The sequence below is a fragment of the Hyalella azteca genome, unplaced genomic scaffold, assembly GCF_000764305.2.
Source record: "Hyalella azteca isolate HAZT.00-mixed unplaced genomic scaffold, Hazt_2.0.2 contig8963, whole genome shotgun sequence".
NCBI lineage: Eukaryota > Metazoa > Arthropoda > Malacostraca > Amphipoda > Hyalellidae > Hyalella > Hyalella azteca.
In genome coordinates, this window is record NW_025939044.1 from 30,438 (window position 1) to 55,899 (window position 25,462).

Below are 25,462 nucleotides of genomic sequence, written 5' to 3' on the forward strand. Positions count from 1 at the left end.
TCTCGTCGTCGGGGCGCGATTGTCTCGTCGTCGGGGCGCGATTGTCTCGTCGTCGGGGCGCGATTGTCTCGTCGTCGGGGCGCGATTGTCTCGTCGTCGGGGCGCGATTGTCTCGTCGTCCGTGCGCGATTGTCTCGTCGTCGGGGAGCGATTGTCTCGTCGTCGGCGTGTGATTGTCTCGACAATTGGCACGGCGCGCGTCTCGAAGCGCACATTCCTCGCCAACAATCCCCTACTAAAAATCATAGCCGCGCCATCGGTGGCCACGGCTGGCCGGCCATACGCCGGCCGTGGTTGGCAGTGCCGCTTGAGAGCAAGAGTGCCGGGCTGGCTAATTGCTGCCGTGATATATAGTGTGATGCTACCTAATTAACTAGATATTAATTAGTTGCGTTACTCAGGTAACTAGATAGCCTTGCGCCCTACTAAAGTAACTAGATATCTGCTATAGCGTTACTAGATACTCTCTTGTACCTAATTACTAAATATCTACTAATTGTTACTGATATTCCACTAGTATCTTTAGTAACTTGATATCCATAAGTACCTAGTAAGTTAATATCCACTAGCAACTAGTTATTCACTAGTTCCTAGCCACTAGATATCCACTAGTAACAAGGGTTGGACAAAATAAGGGAACATTAAAAAATCAACAAAATATGTTTTACTTTTTATTGTGGAGGCCAAACTTGTGTGGCAATCACAGCCTCAATTGTCCGTAGTGTTGAATAGTGAATAGTTCGTGTGTGACTAGCGCCTGGTTCATACAAATAGTGAATAGTTCGTGTGTGACTAGCGCCTGGTTCATACAAATAGTGAATAGTTCGTGTGTGACTAGCGCCTGGTTCATACAAATAGTGAATAGTTAGTGTGTGACTAGCGCCTGGTTCATACAAATATTGAATAGTTACTGTGTTTTAATAAGAATAAAACATCAAAAATTTTTTTTTAAATATTCCCAAAATTAAAGAATTTTATTTAACAGGAATAATAAAAAAAAACAAATAAACATTAAAATATTTGAAGTTTATATTATCTAATATATGTAAAAATTGTATGATTTATGCATTAATAGTGTATGAATATATATGTTATAATTACTATTATTATTTAATTATTAATGTATAACCTCTGTATATATTGCTGTATATTATGTATAACCTCTGTATTTATTGCTGTATATTATGTATAACCTATGTATTTATTGCTGTATATTATGTATAACCTCTGTATTTATTCCTGGTATATTTCAGAAGCTGTGCAGTGAGAGGCAGACGCCTGTGACACCAGCAACACCATCACACCCATACCACCCCCTACACCATCACCACCATCACCACCACCTGCTCAACCAACACCATCTACCATCACACCAGCACCACCAACACCACCACAACCTCATCACCAACGCTGACGTCACCGACGCTAACGCCAACGCTGCAGCCAACGTTAGTGACGTTATACGTTATGATAATATAATGTAACGTTATACGTTATAATAATATAATGTAACGTTATACGTTATAATAATATAATATAACGATATACGTTATAATAATATAATGTGACGTTATGCGTTATAATAATATTATATAACGATATACGTTATGATAATGTAATGTAACGTTATACGTTATAACCATAACCTACACCCAAAAGAATGGGTGAGGTTTTGTCCAAATAACGATGCACTTTTTGTCCTGGTGTGTGGGTCATCCTGACACACTTTGGCCTAGCACAACGGGCGTATCAGTGCTACTATATAAGCTCTCTGCTCGCGCTGTGGACGAGGAATTGTGTCATTATTTAGACAAAATTACTCATGCATTTTTCTTAGTGTATGCGAATGTCTTTATTTAAATCATTATCGTATTTTTTTATGTATAAAAATAAATATCCTGTTGATTTTTATGGTTTAGATTAAACGAAACTCATTATAAATTAATGTAATAATTTCATAACTAATAACAATTTTCCCCATTATGATATAATTGAAATAAATAAATATATATATATTACTAATTTTTTGCTGTGTGTCTTAATTGTACCTGCCATGTGTACCAGCCATGTGTACCCTGTCTCTTATACACATCTCGGGGCGCGTTTGTCTCGTCNTGTAACGTTATACGTTATAATAATATAATGTAACGTTATACGTTATAATAATATAATGTAACGTTATACGTTATAATAATATAATGTAACGTTATACGTTATAATAATATAATGTAACGTTATACGTTATAATAATATAATGTAACGTTATACGTTATAATAATATAATGTAACGTTATACGTTATAATAATATAATGTAACGTTATACGTTATAATAATATAATGTAACGTTATACGTTATAATAATATAATGTAACGTTATACGTTATAATAATATAATGTAACGTTATACGTTATAATAATATAATGTAACGTTATACGTTATAATAATATGATGTAACGTTATACGTTATAATAATATAATGTAACGTTATACGTTATAATAATATAATGTAACGTTATACGGTATAATCATAACCTACACCCAAAGGAATGTCTGAGGCTTTGTCCAAATAACGATGCGCTTTTTGTCCTGGTGTGTGAGTCATTTTGACTCACTTTGGCACAGCACAAAGGGCGTATCAGTGCTACTACGCCGGCTCTCTGCTCGCGCTGTGGATCAAAAATTGGGTCATTATTTGGACAAAATGCTCCACTAATTTTTCTTAGTGTTCGCAAGTGTCACCATTTGAATCATTATCATAATTTTTTGTCTATAAAAATAAATACCCTGCTGCTTTTTACGGCTTAAGTTAAACAAAATCATTATAAAATAATATTATAATTTCATAACTAATAACAATCTTTCCCGTAATGTTATAAAAATTGCAATAAATAAAAAATATATAATAATAATTTTTTTGCTGTGTGTCCTAATTGTACCTGCCATGTGCACCTGCCATGTGTACCTGCCATTTGTACCTGTCATGTGTACCTGCCATGTGTACCTGCCATTTGTACCTGCCATGTGCACCTGCCATGTGTACCTGCCATTTGTACCTGTCATGTGTACCTGCCATGTGTACCTGCCATGTGTACCTGTCATGTGTACCTGCCATGTGTACCTGCCATNCACTACAAAGGTGGGTCACCACTACAAAGGTGGGTCACCACAACAAAGGTGGGTCACCACAAGAAAGGTGGGTCGACAATGTATTGTGTAATGCCAATATTTAATTTGCATGCATTGCATCTAAGGTTTTATAATATTCACTGGAAATTTTCATTATCTTACAGTATATGGTCAGTTTATTAACAAAATATTGTCAGTATATTGTCCGTATATAGTCAGTATATTGTCAGTTACTTCACAGCTTATTGCGTGTATATTGCCCCCCTATCGTAGGAATGTCAAAATATTCCCAATTTATCGCCAGTATATTGCCTGCAAATCGTCAGTCGCTATAATATTGCCAGTATATCTACTGTATATCAGTACAACAAACTATATATCGTCATTATATTGCCAGTACATCAGAAGTATATTTCTAGTGAATCTCCAGTATATTTCCAGTGTATATGAGCAGAATATTGCCAGTACATCGCCAGTATATCATCTGTCTCTCGCCGGTATATTGCCAATACATCACAAGTATATCGCCAGTAAATAGCGTGTATATCGCCAGTATATCACCCGTATATCACCAGTACATCACATTTATATCGTCTGAATATCGCCAGTATATTGCCAGCATGTGGCCTGTATTTGACCAGTATGTCACAGTGTATTGTCTACTTATCTCCAGTATCAATAATATAATTAAGTCAATAATTAAGTTAACTCCTAGTTGTAATTATTATATTTTTATTATTTAGTTGTACTGTATTAAATAAATTATCGTCTCTAAATTATCGTCTCTAATTATTATCGCGGCCAACACGGTTTACCGTACACTCGAAAAAAAATATTAAGATTATTAATTAATTTAAATCAAACGTACCGAACGAGACGTCGTGGCGAACACGGTTCACCGTACACTCAGAAAAATTAAGGGGCCATAATGTTCAACAAGTCTTACAAATAACGAGTTACATACTTATACGGGTTACATTTTCATCTAATTTAGCCTAAAGCACATCAGTTTTCCTGAAATCACTGACTTGAAAGTAAGGTTAGCAAATTGTAGCTATTAATCCCCAGAACCAATAAAAATGAAATTGGAAATGCAATGGAGAATATACTCTAGAGGAGCATAACGATTCCGTACAGCAAAGTGGGATGTTTTTTATAGAGTAATTGCAATAAACAGAGTAGTGGATGATCTTTAAACGCTATATAGCCTAGAATGTGCTGCATAGAATGAGAATGTACTGCTACAATCTAGTTATTTGTATGGGATAAGTAGCTAAATAAGCTTTCCCTAAAGCCTACAAAATGGAAGGCAAACTTAAGGAACGATAAATGGTAGTAAAACTCCCATTAAAACACTAATATAATGAATGGATCACAGAAACATCTCAAAAATAAAGTTAAATATTATTGCGTCGGTCCCCATAAGTGATAAGCATCACCTGCCTATTCCTAAAGATATGGCATTCCCTCGCGAGGTTCACACCCATGGTTGAACTAGTAGAAGGTTGACCATCAGAAGCCCATTTTTGCGGATGTAGTTCGTTGTTCGCCTGTGACGTCACGATCTCAGTGACGTCACGGGCATTAACCAATCACCGAAATGCGTTCAAACCAGTCAACCAATCCGTCATGGGAATGACGGGTTTGTTTACGACCGGCAGACGGTCGTTGTATACGCGGATTATTATAAGGTATCGGCAGACGGTATTGTACGCGGACAGACGGTCGTTGTACGCGGATTCCCACATTTTTACTTTTTATTCTTACTTATGTAGCTCATCTATAGTGGCAAGTAGCAGATTTTGCCCCTGGAAAATATATAGTATCGTATATCAAAAATATTCACAGCTGGTAAACTGATATACGATACGCATGGTTGAACTATATAAGGTTGACCCACGAGAAGTTCCGTCTTTCAGTTCAGCTTTCTTGTTACGTCACTGAGATCGAGAAACGTAAACAAACCCGTCCCATGATTGAGTGGTAGACTGGTTTGACCGCATTTCGGTGATTGGTTAATGCCTGTGACGTCACTGAGATCAGTGACGTCACAGGCGAACAATGAACTACATCCGCATAAATGAGCTTCTGATGGGTCAACCTTATACTAGTTCAACCATGTCTAGTTCATTACTCTTCAATGTTTGCCATCACGCCATGTTGTATCGGAATTCATTCCGTTTGACATGATTAGCAGTTTTCCTTTTGTGAGAAACATACCAATCTTTTTAACTTTGAACCTGGAAGCATATATAGATAAAAGCAAACAACAATATTTTGGCTTAAAGATGTAATTCTGAGACCTCGCGCAGGTTTCAGTTAGCAAAGCCAAAACGTTTATATCTTAAGAACCCGCAAAATACGGAACTATATAATCAGATGAGAAGTACGTATATTGGGGGCTGAGAAATCCGTTCATAGCTTCGTCATTGGTGGCAGCGCATGACTGTTGTTCAACATAATCACGTTGAGTCAGGTTGTCAATGAGATGCAAATACCGTAGCCCAAATAATTAAGTGCTACTATAAGGTGCGATTATAAATAGGTGCTAGTGAGGTGCTACTATAAATAGGTGCTACAAAGCTAGGGTATATAACAATGAAGGCTGTCTCTCTGCAACTCATTCAACGTTTGCAAGGGTATACCCTCGCTGCCAAAGAATAACCATCAACCCAACACAGTGGGAGACGACTTCAACGCATCAGTCTCTTAATTAAAGGGAAGTCCAAACTCGGATACGACTGCATAATATAACTCGAGACCCACTCGAGTCTATAAAAAAAAAATCCAACCTTTTTTTAAGATCAATCGTCCATTGCGAAATTACTTTATAGACAATGACGCTGGTTTTTAGTAATAAATGAACTAATATAAGAATTACGAAAGGCCTTTTGTCGTTGACTCAAAAATTGAGACTAGACGAACATAATAAAGCATCTCAAATCACAGGCAAACTGAACCTTAATCATAAATTTCAGGTAATAATTGATGCATGTAGAATTACGCTCAATTGGAACTATCCTTGCACCTATTAAAGAAATGTTTCCTGGTTTATTTATAAAAAAACATAGATTTATAAAAAATAAAAAGGAGGAGTTTGAATCGGCATCAAAAACTAGAGGAAAAAGCGCCTGAAAATAACTATTCATTCCGCCGTAATCTCGTATCTAAGTTTAGTGTAACACAAAAAGCTCAAGGTTAACTCCAAACCCAAAATAAAAATTATATGGAACAAACAAAAGCATTTCGTATTCAACCTTATAAAATTTATAACCACTTCATGAGAGCCTGCTGAGGGTTTCCGAAATAGCGCTATTGCTCTAGAATATGAATGCTATAAATCAACAAACAATTATATAATCTTTTACTGATTACTTATTAAATAAAACAAATGAGGACAGGGATTCTCATCTCTAAATAAGCTGGACTTCTGTAATATCCCAAATAAAAAATATTTTAGTATTCGAAGATTCTGAATATTGATAAATTTAAGCAAATTAAAGATGTATTGTAGGAAAATTAAAAAAAAAATTTTCGCCGGTAAATAAAATTCATCTTTATCGCCTGTGTAGAGCCTGTGAGTTGCCTGTGTAGAGCTTGGGTGTTGCCTGTGTAGAGCTTGTGTGTTGCCTGTGTAGAGCCTGTGAGTTGCCTGTGTAGAGCTTGGGTGTTGCCTGTGTAGAGCTTGTGTGTTGCCTGTGTAGAGCCTGTGAGTTGCCTGTGTAGAGCTTGGGTGTTGCCTGTGTAGAGCTTGTGTGTTGCCTGTGTAGAGCCTGTGAGTTGCCTGTGTAGAGCTTGGGTGTTGCCTGTGTAGAGCTTGTGTGTTGCCTGTGTAGAGCCTGTGTGTTGTCTGTGTAGAGCTTGTCTATTGCCTGTGTAGAGCTTGTGTGTTGCCTGTGTAGAGCTTGTGTGTTGCCTGTGTAGAGCTTGTGTTTTAATTGTATTGTCTGTAAATTCTCAACAGTTTATCTGAGTTTAATGTCTAAAGGCAGAATATATTGCATAAACAACATTGTTCATGCTTCATTTCTGTATATAATTCATTATGCATTAGTTCATTGTACATGCATTATTTTACGTTATAAGAGGAAATTTTTTAGTTTTTCTTGATACTTTTTCGCTTCTGCAGCGCGCTGAAAAGTAGTTCAAAATTAGATGTTTATTTAGAATGTTTTTGTTAAGCGTTTCGCAATATTTTTATGTGTGTTCTGTATTTCACGAAAATATCGTTTCAACTCATTATTTCGGATTTCCATCAAAATTATGCATTTCAAATTCACGCAAAAATGCAAAATTTTTTTATTCTCAGAAGAATTATTCATTATATATGCAAGTGCTGCTTGAATTATTTTGAAAAATGTGATTTTGAGCGCCGAGTCTTAGGGCACGCGTGGGCATGTAGCACTTATCACGGGCACGACACGCGACTGATGGCTTACCCTGTCGCGCGAGCAGTGATGTACTGGCACCCCAACACCCCATCCGGTACCTCACTCAACACCCTATCCAGCACCCCACCCATCACTCTACTCAACACCCCATCCAGTACCCCATCCAGTACCCCATCCAGCACCCCACCCATCACTCTAGTCAACACCCCATCCAGTACCCCATCCAGTACCGCATCCAGCACCCTCCTCAGCACACTACTCAGCACTTCATCCCGGAAAATCTACATTTATTATTTTTAGATCCAGCAATGATTGAGTGTATCAGGATCTGAGTGTATCAGGATCTGAGTGTATCAGGATCTGGGTGTATCAGGATCTGGGTGTATCAGGATCTGAGTGTATCTCAGATCCTGAGATATACTACTCAGATTAGTTCAGGATATCAGGATGTGTGGGGGGAGGGGCGTTCGTTTCTAGTCACCGACGCCCCAGTATTGATCAGCGCCGCCTCTTTCTGTGTGAGGCTGTGTGAGTGTTCGTATGACTGTTGGTGTGTGAGACAGTGTGCGTGTAAGTGTAAGTTAGTAAATGTGAGTGAGTGTTAGTGTGTGTGCGTGTGACTTGTGTTTGCTCTTGTATGAATGTTTGTGCGAGTGCCTGAGTGGTGCGTTCTCTCTAAAGGAGTTGGTTTCGGTTTCCTTTGCCTGAGGGACATCAACAACTGAAAAAACATACAATGACTCATAAATGTAGCCTTTAGTTACAATAGATCTATTTCTGAAATATAACCTGCACGGTACAATAGATAATGGATGGCTGTTGCCCCCAACCGACGCTGAATTGGGTGGGGAGCTACAGAGCCCTCACTGATCAGAGCCCTCGTGCTCCCCAATATTGAGTACTGCTGCCAGCTTTGGGCGCCGCTCAAGGTGGGCGCGGTGCGAAAACTGGAGTCAGTCCAGCGGACCATCACGTCCACAATCAGCGGTATGAGGGAACTGGAGCTGAACCACTGGGAAAGGCTGAAACTCCTGGGACTGTACTCACTGGAGAGGAGAAGAGAGAGGTATATAATACTGTACACTTGGAAGATGATAACCGGACTGGCTCCCAACTTTGAGAGTGAGACCTCCAGAATAGTGACATTTTACAGCAAAAGGAGGGAGGGACTGTGCAGGATCCCCCCATTTAATAACCGAGCCGCGGCCAGAGTACAGACTCTTCGTGAGGGAGCACTGTCGTGGCAGGACCGAGACTGTTTAATGCCTTGCCAAAAGCGCTGAGAGAAGGGGAGTTCACCCTTGCAATATTCAAGAGACGACTGGACAAGTGGTTGAGAAAGATCCCGGATTGTCCAGTAATAGAAACTACCCTCAGCAAGTGGCAAGCAACAGCATCTTGCATCAGCTGGCCCAAAGGAGGGCAAATAGACGGAACACTTCCAACGTTACATATCAGCGACCCGAGGGCGGGGTGACCTGCCTAGCGACGACTTGGGGACGAAGGACGACGAAGGCGAGGCATCAGCGTGACCGTGGACTACGATGTCCTAAACTCGTCATAATTAAGGTCATAACTTCACTGCATGTAAACTCGTGCTGTGGGGTATTTTTGTGCCAGTTGAAAAAATCTCATAGCTTATTCCTATTTGTCCTGTTTGGCATCAGGAAGACACCATATCACACTTACTGCAAACCTGCGTCAGATTTGTAGGACCAAGTGCAGCCTTTACTGCTGTATTGCGGCGGTGATCGAAGTTCATTGTAGAGGCTAAATTCAACCTTAATGTAATCCTGTCATAAAACAACATGATATAAACTTTGCTTCAGCTTTCAAATCCAATCTCTTCTCAACGTAGAAGCAACTTTGAAATATGACGTCAAGACTACGTTGCAAGAATAACGTTGCTTCTACTTTCAAATTCTAGACTAAAATTCATCATAATTGCAACATCGTGAATGGAAGTTCTTCAATGTTGATTCAAACAGAAAATACCTATACTGTGTTAGAAGCAGAGAACTTTGCAGCACAACGCCCTCTTAATTGTATCCTCTCACATGTCGCAATTTTCGGTCCCCTCTGGCGCAGTGAATCTATTATAATGCCTATCAACTAATCTTTATGTAAGAAACTTTTAACTCTACCGCCGCGTATGTCTATCTCCGGGAACATAACATTTAACTTAAATAATACGTATACCATTGAGTGTAGCAACCTGAGGACGTGTGTACGCAACAGAGAACATTTTAAAGTTGTACGTGGCGGCAACCATCAGTGCAGGTCATGTTGCGCTCACTAGAACGTATCCTTTTGGGAAGTAGGCGCGTGACAATATTGCTCCGGTTACTCATGTCAGGTGGTAGAGTGTTAAGTTTAGTTAACATTTGTTCCTCTCTCTAATTTCGAGACTTGGTCAAAATAGCAATGCACTTCTACCCTCACCCTGGTCTGACCGGTGATATAACGTATCTGTGCTATATGCAGAAAGTGTGTCACTATTTGGACAATAGGCCCATTCATATTTATGAGCGTATTTGTGCCTGCTGCATTATTCTAACTTATCCAAGTAGCAAGTTTGGTGCTCTCTTTAACAGAGAAATATTTCTCAATAATTTAAAAGCAAAGAAAATAGCCAGAAAATTCACCATTTCTTATAGATATCTTTCTCTCCTGAAACGTTGCTATAGTAATCTACAATATTTTTATTGTTTGTAACGTCGGCAACACATTTTTATGGTAAACAAACACTGGAGAATTATCGTCCTGCGAAATAAATGACAGTTACATGCTTGATATGGCATAGTGTTTGATAGAGGGAGAGAGGAGTGAGTGGGGTGAGAGGAGTGAGTGGGGTGACTGAAACAAAGATTTGTGGAGTGGGGTGAGTTGGGTGACCGAAACAAAGGGGAGCGGAGTAGGGTAAGTGGGGTGACTGGAATAAAAAGCGGTGTGGAGTGGGGTGAGTGGGGTGACTGAAACAAAAGGGTGTAATTAAAGTGGGGTGAGTGGTGTGACTGAAATAAAAGAGTGTAAAGTGTAGTGAGTTAGGTGACCGAAACAAAGAGGTGAGGAGCGGGGTGAGTGGGGTGACTGAAACAAAGTGGTGTGGATTGGGGTGAGTGGGGTGACTGAAATAAAAGAGTGTAAAGTGGAGTGAGTTTGTTGACCGAAACAAAGAGGTGTGGAGTGGGGTGAGTGGGGGTGACTGTGGAGTGGGATATTGTTGGGTTGCTCAGGGGGAGGGGGCGTTTTAAAGCTGCGATGTCCTTGCAGGCAAGGGGGCTGATGGGGTGAGGGGGGCCCTGGCCCCGGGGGTTGGGATGACATCTCCCAAAATGGAGGAGTCCGAATAGGATCAATAGCGGCGGTCCGGCGATCAGGGACTAGCGCAGGAGTAGGATGTGTTGTGTTGTGTCTGGGATGAGGGATATTCTATGTTATAGAGGAGAGGATATATCTTATAGGCTATAGGATAGGGTCTATCCTATATTATACATGCAGGAGAGGATATATCTTATAGGCTACAGGATAGGGTATATCCTATATTATAAAAGATTGGATATATCCTATATTATAGGGGATATGATCTATCCGCTATAGATGAAATCTCCTATATTATAGATGATAGGGCATTACTTATAGCCAATATAGGATAGGGTATATCCATAGAATGAAGGATAAGAATATCTATAGCATAAGGGATTATATGTCCTATAGTATAAAGAATTGAATATATCCTATAGGATAAAGTATAATACATGCCCTATTGTATGCAGGTTAGGATATATATTATGAGATAAAAAAAGGATATGCCCTAAGGGATAAAGTATAGGAAACATCTTAAATTATAAAGTATAGGGTATATCCTGCAGGATAATAAAAGATAGGATATGTCCTATCGTAACCTACACAGACCTACTCCAGCCTACCCTGAACTACCTTAATTAACCTGCCGGCAGCGAACCTGCTGCGCCTTTTTGTTTTCTTAATTGAATTGGAATTTCCTATAGCGCACAACTGAGATTAGAGCTACAAAACACAAGAAAGATAATCTCCATCAAACCTCAACCAAGATTATCTTCACACAGCGTCAACCGAGGCAATCTCCACTGAGCCTCAACCAAGATAATCACCGAGATAATCTCCACTGAGCCTCAACCAAGATAATCTCCACTGAATCTCAACCGAGATAATCTCCACTAAACCTCAACCGAGATAATCTCCACGGAGCCTCAACCGAGAAAATCTCCACTGAACCTTAACCAAGATAATATCCACTGAGCCTCAACCGAGATAATCTCCACTGAGCCTCAACCAAGATAATGTCCACTGAGCCTCAACCGAGAAAATCTCCACTGAACCTAAACCGAGATAATATCCACTGAGCCTCAACCGAGAAAATCTCCACTGAACCTTAACCGAGATAATCTCCACTGAACCTCAACCAAGATAATCTCCACTGAACCTCAACCAAGATAATCTCCACTGAGCCTCAACCAAGATAATCTCCACTGAACCTCAACCAAGATAATCTCCACTGAGCCTCAACCAAGATAATCTCCACTGAACCTCAACCAAGATAATCTCCACTGAACATCAACCGAGATAATCTCCACTGAACCTAAACCGAGATAATCTCCACTGAACCTCAACCAAGATAATCTCCGCTGAGCCTCAACCAAGTTAATCTCCACTGAGCCTCAACCAAGATAATCTCCACTGAGCACTAACCATCCATACATCCGCGGCATTTAGTGCTTGAGGAATGGTGCAGGCGATGGTTGGAGAGGAATAATTAGTTTAATGAGATGGGTAGATTCTTAATTAGAGGAATGGTCTACTTTATAAAGTTATAACTGAAATAAATGAGTAATTATTCGAGGGATGGATAAAAAAATTAGCTGAGGGATAACTCGAGGAATGGTTCACTCTTATCCAGGTTGGGCCAGTTAAGTAGGCTGCACTTATTCAGGTTGGGCCAGTTAAGTAGGCTGCACTTATTCAGGCTGGGCCAGTTAAGTAGGCGGCTCTTATTCTTCTTATCCAGGCTGGGCCAGTTAAGTAGGCTGCTCTTATTCAGGTCCAGGCAGTTAAGTAGGCAGCTCGTGTTTAGGTCCTGACCAGTTAAGTAGGCAGCTCTTATTAACCATTGAATTAAGGACCCAATTAAGCCAGTTCTGCACCTGTTAATACCACATTAACATATCGTAATCGGGCCGGCATTGTACCGGTGACGTCATTTATCGCGGCTGCTGCACGCATGAATGCCGGCTCCTATCACTCAATGAAATGAGTGAGACTTTGTCCAAATAACGATGCACTTTTTGCCCTTGTGTGGGTCATCCTGACACACTTTGGCCCGGCAAAAATTCGCATCGGTGTTACGTTCGCTCTCTGTTTGCATTGTGTGTACAAGCTACTGTTCAAATACAGCTACCGGAAAAATGAATTCAAAACATCTATTAAACTGAGGTATCTTTAAACCTATATTAAATATTAGGTATCCTTAAAATAGTACTTATATAATAAATGTTAGGTATTTAAAAAACTGTACTTATGTTACTGAGGTATATTAAATAATTTAAAGTAAGGTATCTAAAAGCCTGTATTGATGAAGCGAGGTATTCTCTTAAAGTGGTATCTAATAACAGGTTTACAGGCGTATTCAAATGGGCGGGCTAAAATCGGGCATGATTTTCTATAGGGGAACTCAATTAAAATTCTATATCGGCCGCGAATCGCGGGAACGGCGACGTGGGTCACGACGACGCACCTAGCGAGGGATCCTGCGGGATGTGGCAGATCTGGGATCCTGTGGGATGCGGCAGATCTGGGGTCCTGAGGGATGTGGCAGATCTGGGGTCCTGTGGGATGTGGCAGATCTGGGGTCCTGTGGGATGCGGCAGATCTGGGGTCCTGTGGGATGCGGCAGATCTTGTCTCTTATACACATCTAGATGTGTATAAGAGACAGGGCTAGAGTAAGTACCGCGCTGTCGTATCGTCCAGCGGTATCGTGCTGCCGTATCGGGCAAGCGTCCTCGGTATCGGTAACGCTGGCGTCTCTATCGTCCACTGACGCGTGGTATCGCAAGGTCGTGACGACGGCGCAGAGGCGGCACAGGTGCGGTGCTGAGACGGCACGTACAGGTGCGGTGCAGAGGCGGCACGTACAGGTGCGGTGCAGAGGCGGCACAGGTGCGGCGCAGAGGCGGCTAAAGCGCGGCGCAGAGGCGGCACAGGCGCGGCCCAGAAGCGGCACTGGCGCGGCGCAGAGGCGGCTAAAGCGCGGCGCAGAGGCGGCACAAGCGCGGCGCAGAGGCGGCACAACACTCCCTGCCTGCTGTACCGTCACTCCCTGCCTGCTGTACCGTCACTCCCTGCCTGCTGTACCGTCACTCGTAACCTACTTGTCTATTATTGCGCGTCTTGGATGGCGATATATGTACAACGAAGCAGAAATAACGAAAGCGTGGATAGAATATGTTATGCATTGGAATAAAGGTGTTGTTATATTATTTGTTATGCACTGGAATAACGTAGTTGTTATATTACTATGTTATGCATTGGAATAACGGTGTTGTTATATTACTTTGTTATGCATGGGAATAACGTTTTTATCATATTACTATGTAACGCATTGAAATAACGTTGTTGTTATATTACTATGTTCTGCATTGGAATAACGTTGTTGTCATTATACTATGTTAATTTTAATTTGCAAATATATAATATATTAGTGCAGTTGCACAGAGCTATAATAATGCAGTAATATCATAATATAATCATTATTATATAATAGTATGGTTGAAAATAGGTATAATATAATCATAATATAATCATTTAATAACGCACAGGAGGCTAATAACGTTGTGCAGTTCAAGAACTATTAACCGATCAGGTGAATAAATATCACTCAGGAAAATAAACGGGTCATATTAAACAAATAGTGACACATTTTCATATGACACATTGCAATCAAACATCTCACACATTTCTCTAAGTTGTATTTTATACAAGTGCAAGAAAATAACCAAGTGTTGGTGGACGTGTAACTTAAGGCAACGTACTTAATTCAACACTCAAATGAGGTATCAACAAACGACATCTAAATGACTTCAACACATTTCTTTATAGTTTTTTTTACCGCCATGAATACTTTTGCGGCTTGTTAATGTTTTTAACAGAAATACAATAAAAAATATTCTATTAATTAATTAATTAATTGATAATTAATTAATTAAGAAAAATTCGTACTAATAGGATATAATATAAATATAATATAAACAATTATAAACAATTTGCACGAGTAACTTCTTCGTTTCCAAACATGAGCCGAAATGGGTTAAAAATCTTAATAAACTGCCATTTCTGAGCCTATATGCAGAAAAATTAATGGGGCACATTGTCCAAATAACAACACACTTTCCCACCCGCAGCATGAGCAGAAAGCGGACGTAGCACTGATACGCCCAACTGGGTCAGTGTGACTCAAACAAGAGCATAAAGTTGCACCGCTAATTGGACATTGCCCCACTTATTTCGTAATTCAATATTCGTAAACGATCCTTATTAACAGGATAGATAAATAAATAATAAATATAGATAAAAGATGAATTCGTATTAACAGGACGGAAATAAATATAGATAAGTGCTTAATTTTTATTACCGATATATAAATAAATATAGATAAATGATGAAGTATTAGTAACAGGATATAAGTAAATATAGATAAATTATGAATTAATAGTAACAGGATACAATAAGTAAATATAGATAAATGATGAACTCTTATTAAAATAATAATGGTAAATGATAAATTCTTATCATCGTTTTAATGTTGTAATATAAATTTGTGTTTGCTGTATTGCTGTTGAATGAATTGATGAAAAGTAAATTGATTTGCTTCGATGATTTTTTTAGCGTATCAAGGGTCTTTTTGTTGTTGAAATATTCAATTATAAATAAATTCATCTTGTTGAAAGATTTTGTATTGTATTAAAAAAATTTTGCGATTAAATGAATTGATGAAAATTATGTTGACAAGGAAGAAAGATTTCTAAATGAAATATCGTTGTATTTGTTCAAAATTCTTTTAATAAAAATCTTNGGCTGTAACCATCCGACGATGATGGCTGTAACCATCGGCGATGATGGCTGTAACCATCGACGATGATGGCTGTAACCATCGACGATGATGGCTGTAACATTGACGATGATGGCTGCAACCATTGAGGATGATGGCTGTAACCATTGACGATGATGGCTGTAACATCGACGATGATGGCTGTAACCATGGACGATGATGGCTGTAACCATTGACGATGATGGTTGTAACCATTGACGATGATGACTGTAACCATCGACGATGATGGCTGTAACCATTGACGATGATGGCTGTAACCATTGACGATGATGGCTGAAACCATCGACGATGATGGCAGTAACCATTGACGATGATGGCTGTAACCATTGACGATGATGGCTGTAACCATCGACGATGATGGCTGTAACCATCGACGATGATGGCTGTAACCATCGACGATGAGTGTAGCGGCTGTGTGCCTGTGTAGCGGCTGTATGGTATATGTATTAAATAAGATGCTTCTATACACAGGGAAAGCTTAAGTTGCTGTACAATTTCCAAGCTATACTGTCCTCGTGTAGAGCGCCACTTGCTGCTTCAGTGGCAAGTAGAGAGGAGCGGCGCAAAATATCGAAAATTTTATTTTTTTATAAGCGTTGCTTAGTGGAGATTAGCTGGTCACGTGACCAACTAACAACCGCCTGATTGGCTGAGAATAAAAGTATTAGCTTAAATTAATAAAACTATTGAAAAATACAAAAAATAATAAAACTATTAGGTTCAGATTAAAATATTAATCAAGATGTTCTTTAACTCTGTGTAACATTTGTAACTACCACTAACTGCTAATTGCATAACTACTGCGGTAGTTGTCTAACTAATACGTTGAATACGAAATACATTGAGTTTTCTTAAAGGCCTACCACAATATTTTTTGGAATTGATTATTTTTCACCTCAAATATCGGTGACCATCTGTCCATCGATGGCCACCCCAATGGCCAGCCAGCTCTAACCTACACCCTATTAGAAATCATGGCCGTCAGAGCGGTGCTCTGCCGCCGGCAATTCACCCGCGATAATTTGCTCGTTCCGGGTTTCTGCTCCGTCAACCGCGGTTGGTTTTATGGACAAGCCGTCAGGCGGGTGCCCACTTAACCCGCTGATATCGAGGCGTCAAGAAACGGTTTTTGTTTCGGTTTTATTGTGGTGACGGGGCTAAGTTTTATTGTGGTGACGGGGCTCTGTTTTATTGTGGTGACGGGGCTAAGTTTTATTGTGGTGACGGGGTTCAGTTTTATTGTGGTGACGGGGCTAAGTTTTATTGTGGTGACGGGGCTAAGTTTTATTGTGGTGACGGGGCAAAGTTTTATTGTGGTGACGGGGCTAAGTTTTATTGTGGTGATGGGGCAAAGTTCTATTGTAGTGTCTGGGTTCAGTTTTTTTAACCCGTCCTCAGCGGCAAACATGTTGGAGGGAAACGCTATCATTTGATGTTCCGATTTGATGTTGATTTACATGCGTTACTTGCCCCACTGAACTTAAGTTGAAATGACATCACTTAAGTAAAGTTGTTCATGTTAACGCTGCTGCTAAGTTGCCAGCATCANGTCAGTAACACGCTAAGTTGCCATCATCACTCTAAGTCACCATCATCACGCTAAGTTACCAGCATCACGCTAAGTAGCCAGCATCACGCTTAGTTGCCAGCATCACGCTAAGTTGCCAACATCACGCTAAGTTGCCAGCATCACGCTAAATTGCCAGCATCACGCTGAGTTGCCATCATCACACTAAGTCTCAAAAATCACGCTAAGTTGCCAGCATCACGCTAAGTTGCCAGCATCACGCTAAATTGCCAGCATCACGCTAAGTTGTCAACATCACGCTAAGTCGCCATCATCACGCTAAGTTGCCAACATCACGCTAAGTCGCCTGCAACACGCTAAGTTGCCATCATCACGCTAACTTACCAGCATCACACTAAGTCGCCATCATCACGCTAAGTCGCCACCATCATGCTAAGTCGCCAGCATCACGCTAAGTCGCCATCATCACGCTAAGTTGCCAGCATCACGCTAAGTCGCCATCATCACGCTAAGTTGCCATCATCACGCTAAGTTGCCAGCATCACGCTAAGTTGCCATCATCACGCTAAGTTGCCATCATCACGCTAAGTCGCCATCATCACGCTAAGTTGCCAGCATCACGCTAAGTTGCCAGCATCACGCTAAGTCGCCAGTTGTGGCGGCTCCAGAAGCAGTCACGCGGAACGCGCTTCGCTACTGCGACAGGAGCCCAGGAATTTAGTTGTGATGATGGGGGTCAAATGCTGACCCCTTGGGGGGTTGGAAGGGGTTAAAGGGGGGTGAAGGGGGGTTCATACTATAACATTCATCACTCTAATGAAGGGACATCACGATATCCTTCACTGCCTAATGAGGTGACGCTGTTGTCCTCATCCTAGCGTCAGGCAGAGTCCTATTCATCATCCTAATGATGAGCGAGGTGATGTCCTTTTTCACTCAAAGAAATGAGCAACATTTTGTCTAAATAGTGATGTTTTTTTTGCCATTTTGTGGGTCATTATGACACAGTTTGGCCAGGTGTGGCAGTCTACATCCACTCTCAGATCGAGCAGCGGGTAAGAAAGAGTGTCAATATTTGGGTGTTGTTACCCATATATTTTACTGAGTGTAGCAGAGACCGCCGCCTATAATACGGCTTTCCCGTCAAGCAGTCGCGAGTAATGACTTCATTTTCATGTTGTTAGTAGCGATGAGCTTTGCTTATATAGTTGTCTAATATACATTATATAGTTGTCTTAATATACATTATATATCTTGTCTAAATATATATTATATAGTTGTCTAAATATACATTATATATTTGTCTAAATATACATTATACAGGTGTCTAAATAAACATTACATAGGAATCGAAATATACATTATATATTGGTCTAAATCAATCAAATAAATCAATCATTAACCGTGATAAATGCTATTTGTACCTGGAGGCCTGGTAGTGAAAATTGCAATGCTGATTATGAGTTGTTATTGTTGAAACAACGTCAAATCTGAGTTTTAAGCTACACGTGAAGTGATAGTTTGTGCAGGCATTTTAATTATTATTATTATTACTAATTATAATTGTGTAGTATTAATAAGGTATTAAGAACGATCGCAATGGAAGGATTCGGAATAACAAGAATGAAAATTGCAGGAATTATGAAGTCAGGGCAACTATCTAACTAGTGATTGATTACTTACTTGGTAATAATCCAAAATAATCGTGCGCAATTATAATAATTATGGTAATATAACGTCATCACATTTAATAAAATGACTATAATGATAAATGAAATAACATTAAAATTACCGTACTGATTAGTTAACTGACATTCAAGAAATATGAACACGTATAAGAATTTTGAAGTTAAACAATAGGTAAATTCCGACCAACTATAATTATTATATGAATCAAACTGCTGGGCGGGGTGATGGGCTTATAACCTACCCACCCTGTCAAAGAATGGGTTAAATCAACCCACCTTGATTAATATATAGCAAATTAACCCCCCTCGGGCCGACTGATATGAGGCCGTATCTGTGCTACCGTCACGCGCCGTTAGCTCGGCTCACACGACTTGCCACAATTGCGGTATTTTAGTTACCCTTCGAGCCTGGCCTTTTTATTTATTTTAGTTACCTCATCTAGCCGGTTTTTTTATTTATTTTAGTTACCTCATCTAGCCGGGCTTTTTATATATATTTTAGTTACCTCGTCAAGTCAGGCTTTTTAAATTATTTTACTTACCTCTTCTAGCCTCGCCTTTTTATTCATTTTAGTTATCTCTTTAAGTCAGGATTTTTTATTTGTTTTATTTACCTCTTCAAGCCCGGCTTCTTATTAATTTCAGTGACCTCTCCAAGATCGCTTTTTTATTTATTTTATTTAATTCTTTAAGCCCTGCTGTTTTATTTATTTTAGTTACCTCTTCAAGCCGGGCTTCTTCATGTATTTATTTACCTCTTCAAACCAGGCTTTTGTATTTACCTTTTTACCCCTTCAAGCAAGGTTTTTTTTTAATTATTTCAGTTACTTCTTCAATCCGGGCCTTATCATTTATTTTAGTAACCTCTTCAAGCAGGTTTTATTATTTATTGTAGTTGCCTATTCAATTCGGGCTTTTTTATTTATTTTATGTATCCTATCGCGCCGCGCTTTTTATTTTTATTTTTTTAATCTTTATTTATTTTAGTTACCTCTTCAAGCCGGGCTTTTTTGTTCATTATACTTACCTCTTCATACCGATTTTTTTCATTTATTGCATTTACCCTAGCGAGTTGCGTTTTTTATTTATTTTATTTGTCCTATCGAGCCGCACACTCTTATTTTTTTCATTTATCCTATCGAGTCGCTCTTTTGTATCTATTTTATTTGCTCCTCCAAGCTGCGGTCTTCACGGGTGAATAATATACCCGGGATTACAACTGGCCTTAGGACTTTCCAACCGCTCGCCTATTTCCGTACTTCATGCCACCGACTCAAGATCATGCCAATAAACGACAACTACGCATGCCACACCTTATCTAGAAAAGCTCGATTATTTTCTCACCCAAATTAAATAAATATTTTTAATGCCGTGTGGTGCTGAACTCTCCATATTGTGAGAAGACATCAAATCATTGTTCTTATATATTGTTGCGAATGATATCGTTTATTGTTGCGTAGTATATCGTCTATCGTTCCGTATGATATCGTTTATTGTTGCGTAGTATATCGTCTATCGTTCCGTATGATATCGTTTATTGTTGCGTAGGATATCGTCTATTGTTGCGTAGGATATCGTTCATTGATGCGAAAGATATATTCTATTGTGCAGAAGCATTACGTGCAATAAGCTATTTGTATTGTATGTCCTTGGTAGAAAAAAACGTGTAGTCACATCTATTCAGCGTACACATTACCACGGCGTGTTGTAATCTCAATTATCAAGGTATACGGTTCAATTACTTTATTTATACGGAAGCGTTATGACTTTTTTTTTCGTAGGATCTCGATGTGTGAGTGTAAATGTTTCGTGGCGTTGGTTGCACAGTGCAGCGCCACTCGCCATTTAATCACCTGCCCAACGCTACAATCATCATTTAATCACCTGCCCAACGCTACAATCTATACGACTTAATTACCTGGTCCATTGTGCGAGGTAATCTTTGCCAACTGGACGTGTTAATCATCGCTAACTTGATGTCTTAGTCATGTCGCCCGCTTCACGTTTCAATCATTAACAGTTTCACGTCTCAATCATGTCGTCCGCTTCACGTTTCAATCATTAACAGCTTCACGTCTCAATCATGTCGCCCGCTTCACTTTTAAATTCTATGGCCGCGTCGTGGTCTTGTCTACACGTTTCTTCCCCGTCAACATTCGAGCGTCAAAATTCATTTAAATGCGTCACGTTTTCTAAACTGTATATGCGCATCCGACGAAACTAACGTATGTCGATGGGATTATCGCCTTTATAGTTAAATACTGCATGGATACTCATTTAAATTCATACCCCCTCTACCGCCCCCCTTCTACGTATCAATTAACTATCGTCCTGTTGATCAATCTATTATCGTCCTGTTTCTTATATAGATTATCGCCTGCTTAGTAAATTACAACTCGCTTTTCGTTTCAATCATCGGCCAATTAGAAATTCAATTATCGCCCGGTTCACGTTTCACTTATCGGTCACTTAAAGCATAAATAACGGTCGTGTTTACGTTTCAATTATTACCGGTTGCTTAAAGCATCAATTATAGCCCGGTTCACGTTTCAATTATCGGTCGCTTAAAGCATCATTATTGCCCGGTTTACGTTTCAATTATCGGCCGCTTCGAGCATAAATAATGGCCCTGTTCACGTTTCAATTATCGGCCGCTTAGAGCATCAATTATCTCCCGGTTCACGCTTCAATCATCGGTCGCCTAAAGCATCGATTGTCGCCCAGTTCACGTTTCAATTATCAGACGTTCTACACATCAATAATCGCCCGGTTTACCTATCAATAACCAGTAGTTCTACGTATCAATTATGGGCCGCTTAGAGCATCAATTATCGCCCAGTTTACGTTTCAATTACGTCGGCGAGCGGATGAGTAAGGCGGTGTGTACTGAGTAGCTGGCTTAGACCGGATTTATGAGCCGCTTACGATGCAAATGAGAGGAATAGACCAGCGCTTTACAGACCAGCAGTGCAAATGAGGCTCTGAAGAAGAGAGCTGNAGTAGCTGGCTTAGACCGGATTTATGAGCCGCTTACGATGCAAATGAGAGGAATAGACCAGCGCTTTACAGACCAGCAGTGCAAATGAGGCTCTGCCGCGAAGAAGAGAGCTGCCCCGCCTCAGCATTTAAGTAAATAAAAAGAGCAACTGTAAAAAGAGACCTGCCCTGCCTCAGCATTTAGAACAATTATTAAAACAGCACCGCAAATTTAAGGAAATAAAAAGAGCACCGCTTAAAAGAGAGCTGCCCCGCTTCAGCATTTAGACCAATACAAATGACACCGCAAAGGAAAGAGCTGCCCCGTCTCAGCATAAGGAAATAAAAAGAGCACCTGTAAGAAGAGAGCAGCCCCGCCTCAGCATTTTAGGAAATATAAAGATCCCTGTAAAGAAGAGAGCTGCCCCGCCTCAGCATTTAGAGAACAAAAAAAGAGCACCGCTAAGAAGAGAGCAGCGTTGTCAATAGCTTGCTTCTGATCACGTCTCACTTAACGCAGTGAGCGCGTCTGTGAACTGGAGACCTTAGCGTTATGCTTAATAATTATGATGTTATAGAAGGATTATACCGTCACTCCCTGCCTGCTGTACCGTCACTCCCTGCCTGCTGTACCGTCACTCCCTGCCTGCTGTACCGTCTCTCCCTGCCTGCTGTACCGGCACCGCCACTCCCTGCCTGCTGTACCGTCACTCCCTGCCTGCTGTACCGCCACTCCCTGCCTGCTGTACCGTCAATAGTGACAATCATACGCCCTTTTGCCAGGCCAAACTAGATCAGGATTACCCACACTTGGATGTTAAGTGCATCAATACATGGACAATATCTCACACATTTCTCTGAGTTGTATATTATACAAGTGCAAGAAAACAACCAAGTGCTGGTGATTGTACCTCAAGGCTCTTGAATAGCGAAAGGTACTTAATTTAACACTCAAATGAGTTATCAACACACGACATCTAAATGACTTCAACACATTTATTTGTAGCTTTTTTAACCGCCATGAATACTTTTGCAGCTTGTTAATGTTGTTTTTTATTCAGCTTAATAATGTTTTTAACAGAGATATAACATAAAAAATATCCTATTAAATAATAATTATACAGTTAATAATTAATAATAATTCTTACTAATAGGATATAATAAAAAATATAATATAAACAATTTTAAACAAGTTGCACGAGTAACTTCGTTTTCCAAACAGGAGCCGAACAATGTAAAGATCTTAATAAACTTTCATTTCTGAGCCTATACGCGGAAAAATTAATGGGGCTCATTGTCCAAATAGCGACACACTTTCCCACCCGCAGCATGGACAGCAAGCGGACGTAGCACTGATACGCCCAACTGGGTCAGTGTGACTCAAACAAAGCATAAAATTGCGCCGCTAATTGGACATTGCCCCACTCATTTTTACCAGACGAGAGAAATAAACAGGACTTAACAGACAACTTTGAATGCTTCGAATTAAATATTCGTTGAGGATTCTTATTAAGAGGATAATAATAAATATAGATAAATGATGAATTCTTATAACAGGATTTAAATAAATAGAGATAAATGATGAATTCTTATTAACTGGATATAAGTAAATATGGATAAATGATGAATTCTTATTAACAGGATAGAAATATATATAGATGAAAGATGAATTATTATTAACAATATAAATAATATAGATAAATAGCGAATTCTTATAAACAGGATATAAATAAATATTGATAAATGATAAATTCTTTTAACAGGATATAAATAAATATGGATAAATGATGAATTCTTATTAACAGCATATATGTATATAAATAAAGATAAATGATTAAATCTTATTAATATGATATAAATAAATATAGATAAATGATGAATTCTTAATAACAGGATATAAATATATGTAAATAAATGATAAATTCTGATCAACAGACATAAATAAATAGAGATAAATGATAAATTCTTATTAACAGATATAAATAAATATAGATAAATGATAAATTCTTATTAACAGATATAAATAATTATAGATAAATTCTAAATTCTTATCATCGTTTTAATGTTGTTATACAAGCTTCTGTTTTCGGTCGACTTCGCACTGTGTGAAAAATTGTGCTACTGTTGAATGAATTGATGAAAAGTAAGTTGATTTGCTTCGAAGATTTTTTATCGTATCAAGGATCTTTTTGTTGTTGAAATATTCAATGATAAATAAATTGTTGTCGAAAGATTTTGTTTTGTATTAAAAAATTTTTGCTACTAAATTAATTGATAAAAGTAAGTTGACAAGGAAGGAAGATTTTGAAATGAAATATCGTGGCATTTGTTCAAAAATTTCCTAATAAAAATCTTGATGTTGATAAACTCGATTCCTACAGATGGCGTTGACAAAAACCCTGTCAACAAAAAGATGAATTTGAATAAGAAATGTTGCCGAGAATGATTGGAATGATAGGAGGAAAGCAAGTGTTTATTCTACTAGATCATCACGGACAAACCCTGCCACTAATAGGACTATGTGCTCGCTTTAATTTATCTATTTGCATCTATTGAAACAATGCCCGGCCATACCTGTTCCACTTTATATGCTATTTATTGCCTACATCGTTGCCGGCAGGAAGCCTATAGCTCTGTAACTGCTCATTTATTTGAGACCTACTTAAGTTGACGCTCATTAAATTAAGGCCTACTTAAGTAGACACTCATTAATTTAAGGCCTACTTAAGTAGACACTTGGAGTCCTGCTTTGTGAAGCGTTAAGCAGCTACGCTCTTCGTTCTTCTTTTGTCTCGGTCATAAATTGCCTGAGATGAGCCCGTTACTGCCAAGGTAATTCAAGTAACCATTTAGCAGCAAGCAGTCGCAATCCTGCATGTAGATTACGGCTCGCCTATTAGCTGTTTCTTAGTCAACTAGACGAGCTCACTTGTAAACCTTTTTTTCTAAACCTTGTAAAGCTTGGGACCGTTCACTTGTAAACCTTTTGTTTTATAGACGTGTATTTTTAAGACAATTAACTCCCCACGCCTCCGCCTCGGCCCTCACGACACGAACATGAATCTCCAGCGACAGCTTTACACTCTTATTAATCTTGGACGATTATCCGTGGCCAACCAACAGCCACCGATGATTCAGTAATTGTTTTTGATGTGGTCAGTAGGAGGCAGATCACAGTTTAACTGATTAGCTGGCGATAGCAATGTTACGAAGCAACAGCTCGGAACTGCTATCGCCGCCCCGACCTCTCGGCCAGACTTACACCGATCAAAGTTTTTCTCGGGTTCGGATCGCTGATTTTATTGACTTACCATCCGACGATGATGGCTGTAACCATCGACGATGATGGCTGTAACCATCGACAATGATGGCTGTAAACATCGACGATGATGGCTGTAAACATTGACGGTGATTGCTGTAACCATCCGACGATGATGGCTGTAAACATCGACGATGATGGCTGTAACCATCGACGATGATGGCTGTAACCATCGACGATGATGGCTGTAAACATCGACGATGATGGCTGTAACCATTGACGATGATGGCTGTAACCATCGACGATGATGGCTGTAACCATCGACGATGATGGCTGTAACCATCGAC

General features: G+C 39.5%; 1 protein-coding gene across 1 annotated transcript in view; it reads left to right on the plus strand.

Annotated features, from left to right (window-relative positions):
• LOC108665364 (siderophore biosynthesis regulatory protein URBS1) overlaps window positions 1-25,462 on the plus strand; it is a gene marked incomplete in the record, with an annotated part of 57,756 nt that overhangs the window by 8,251 nt on the left and 24,043 nt on the right. Inside the window, 1 exon segment of the mRNA XM_018152111.2 lies at window positions 1,254-1,448. Within this exon segment, the coding sequence (XP_018007600.1) occupies window positions 1,254-1,448 (195 nt within the window).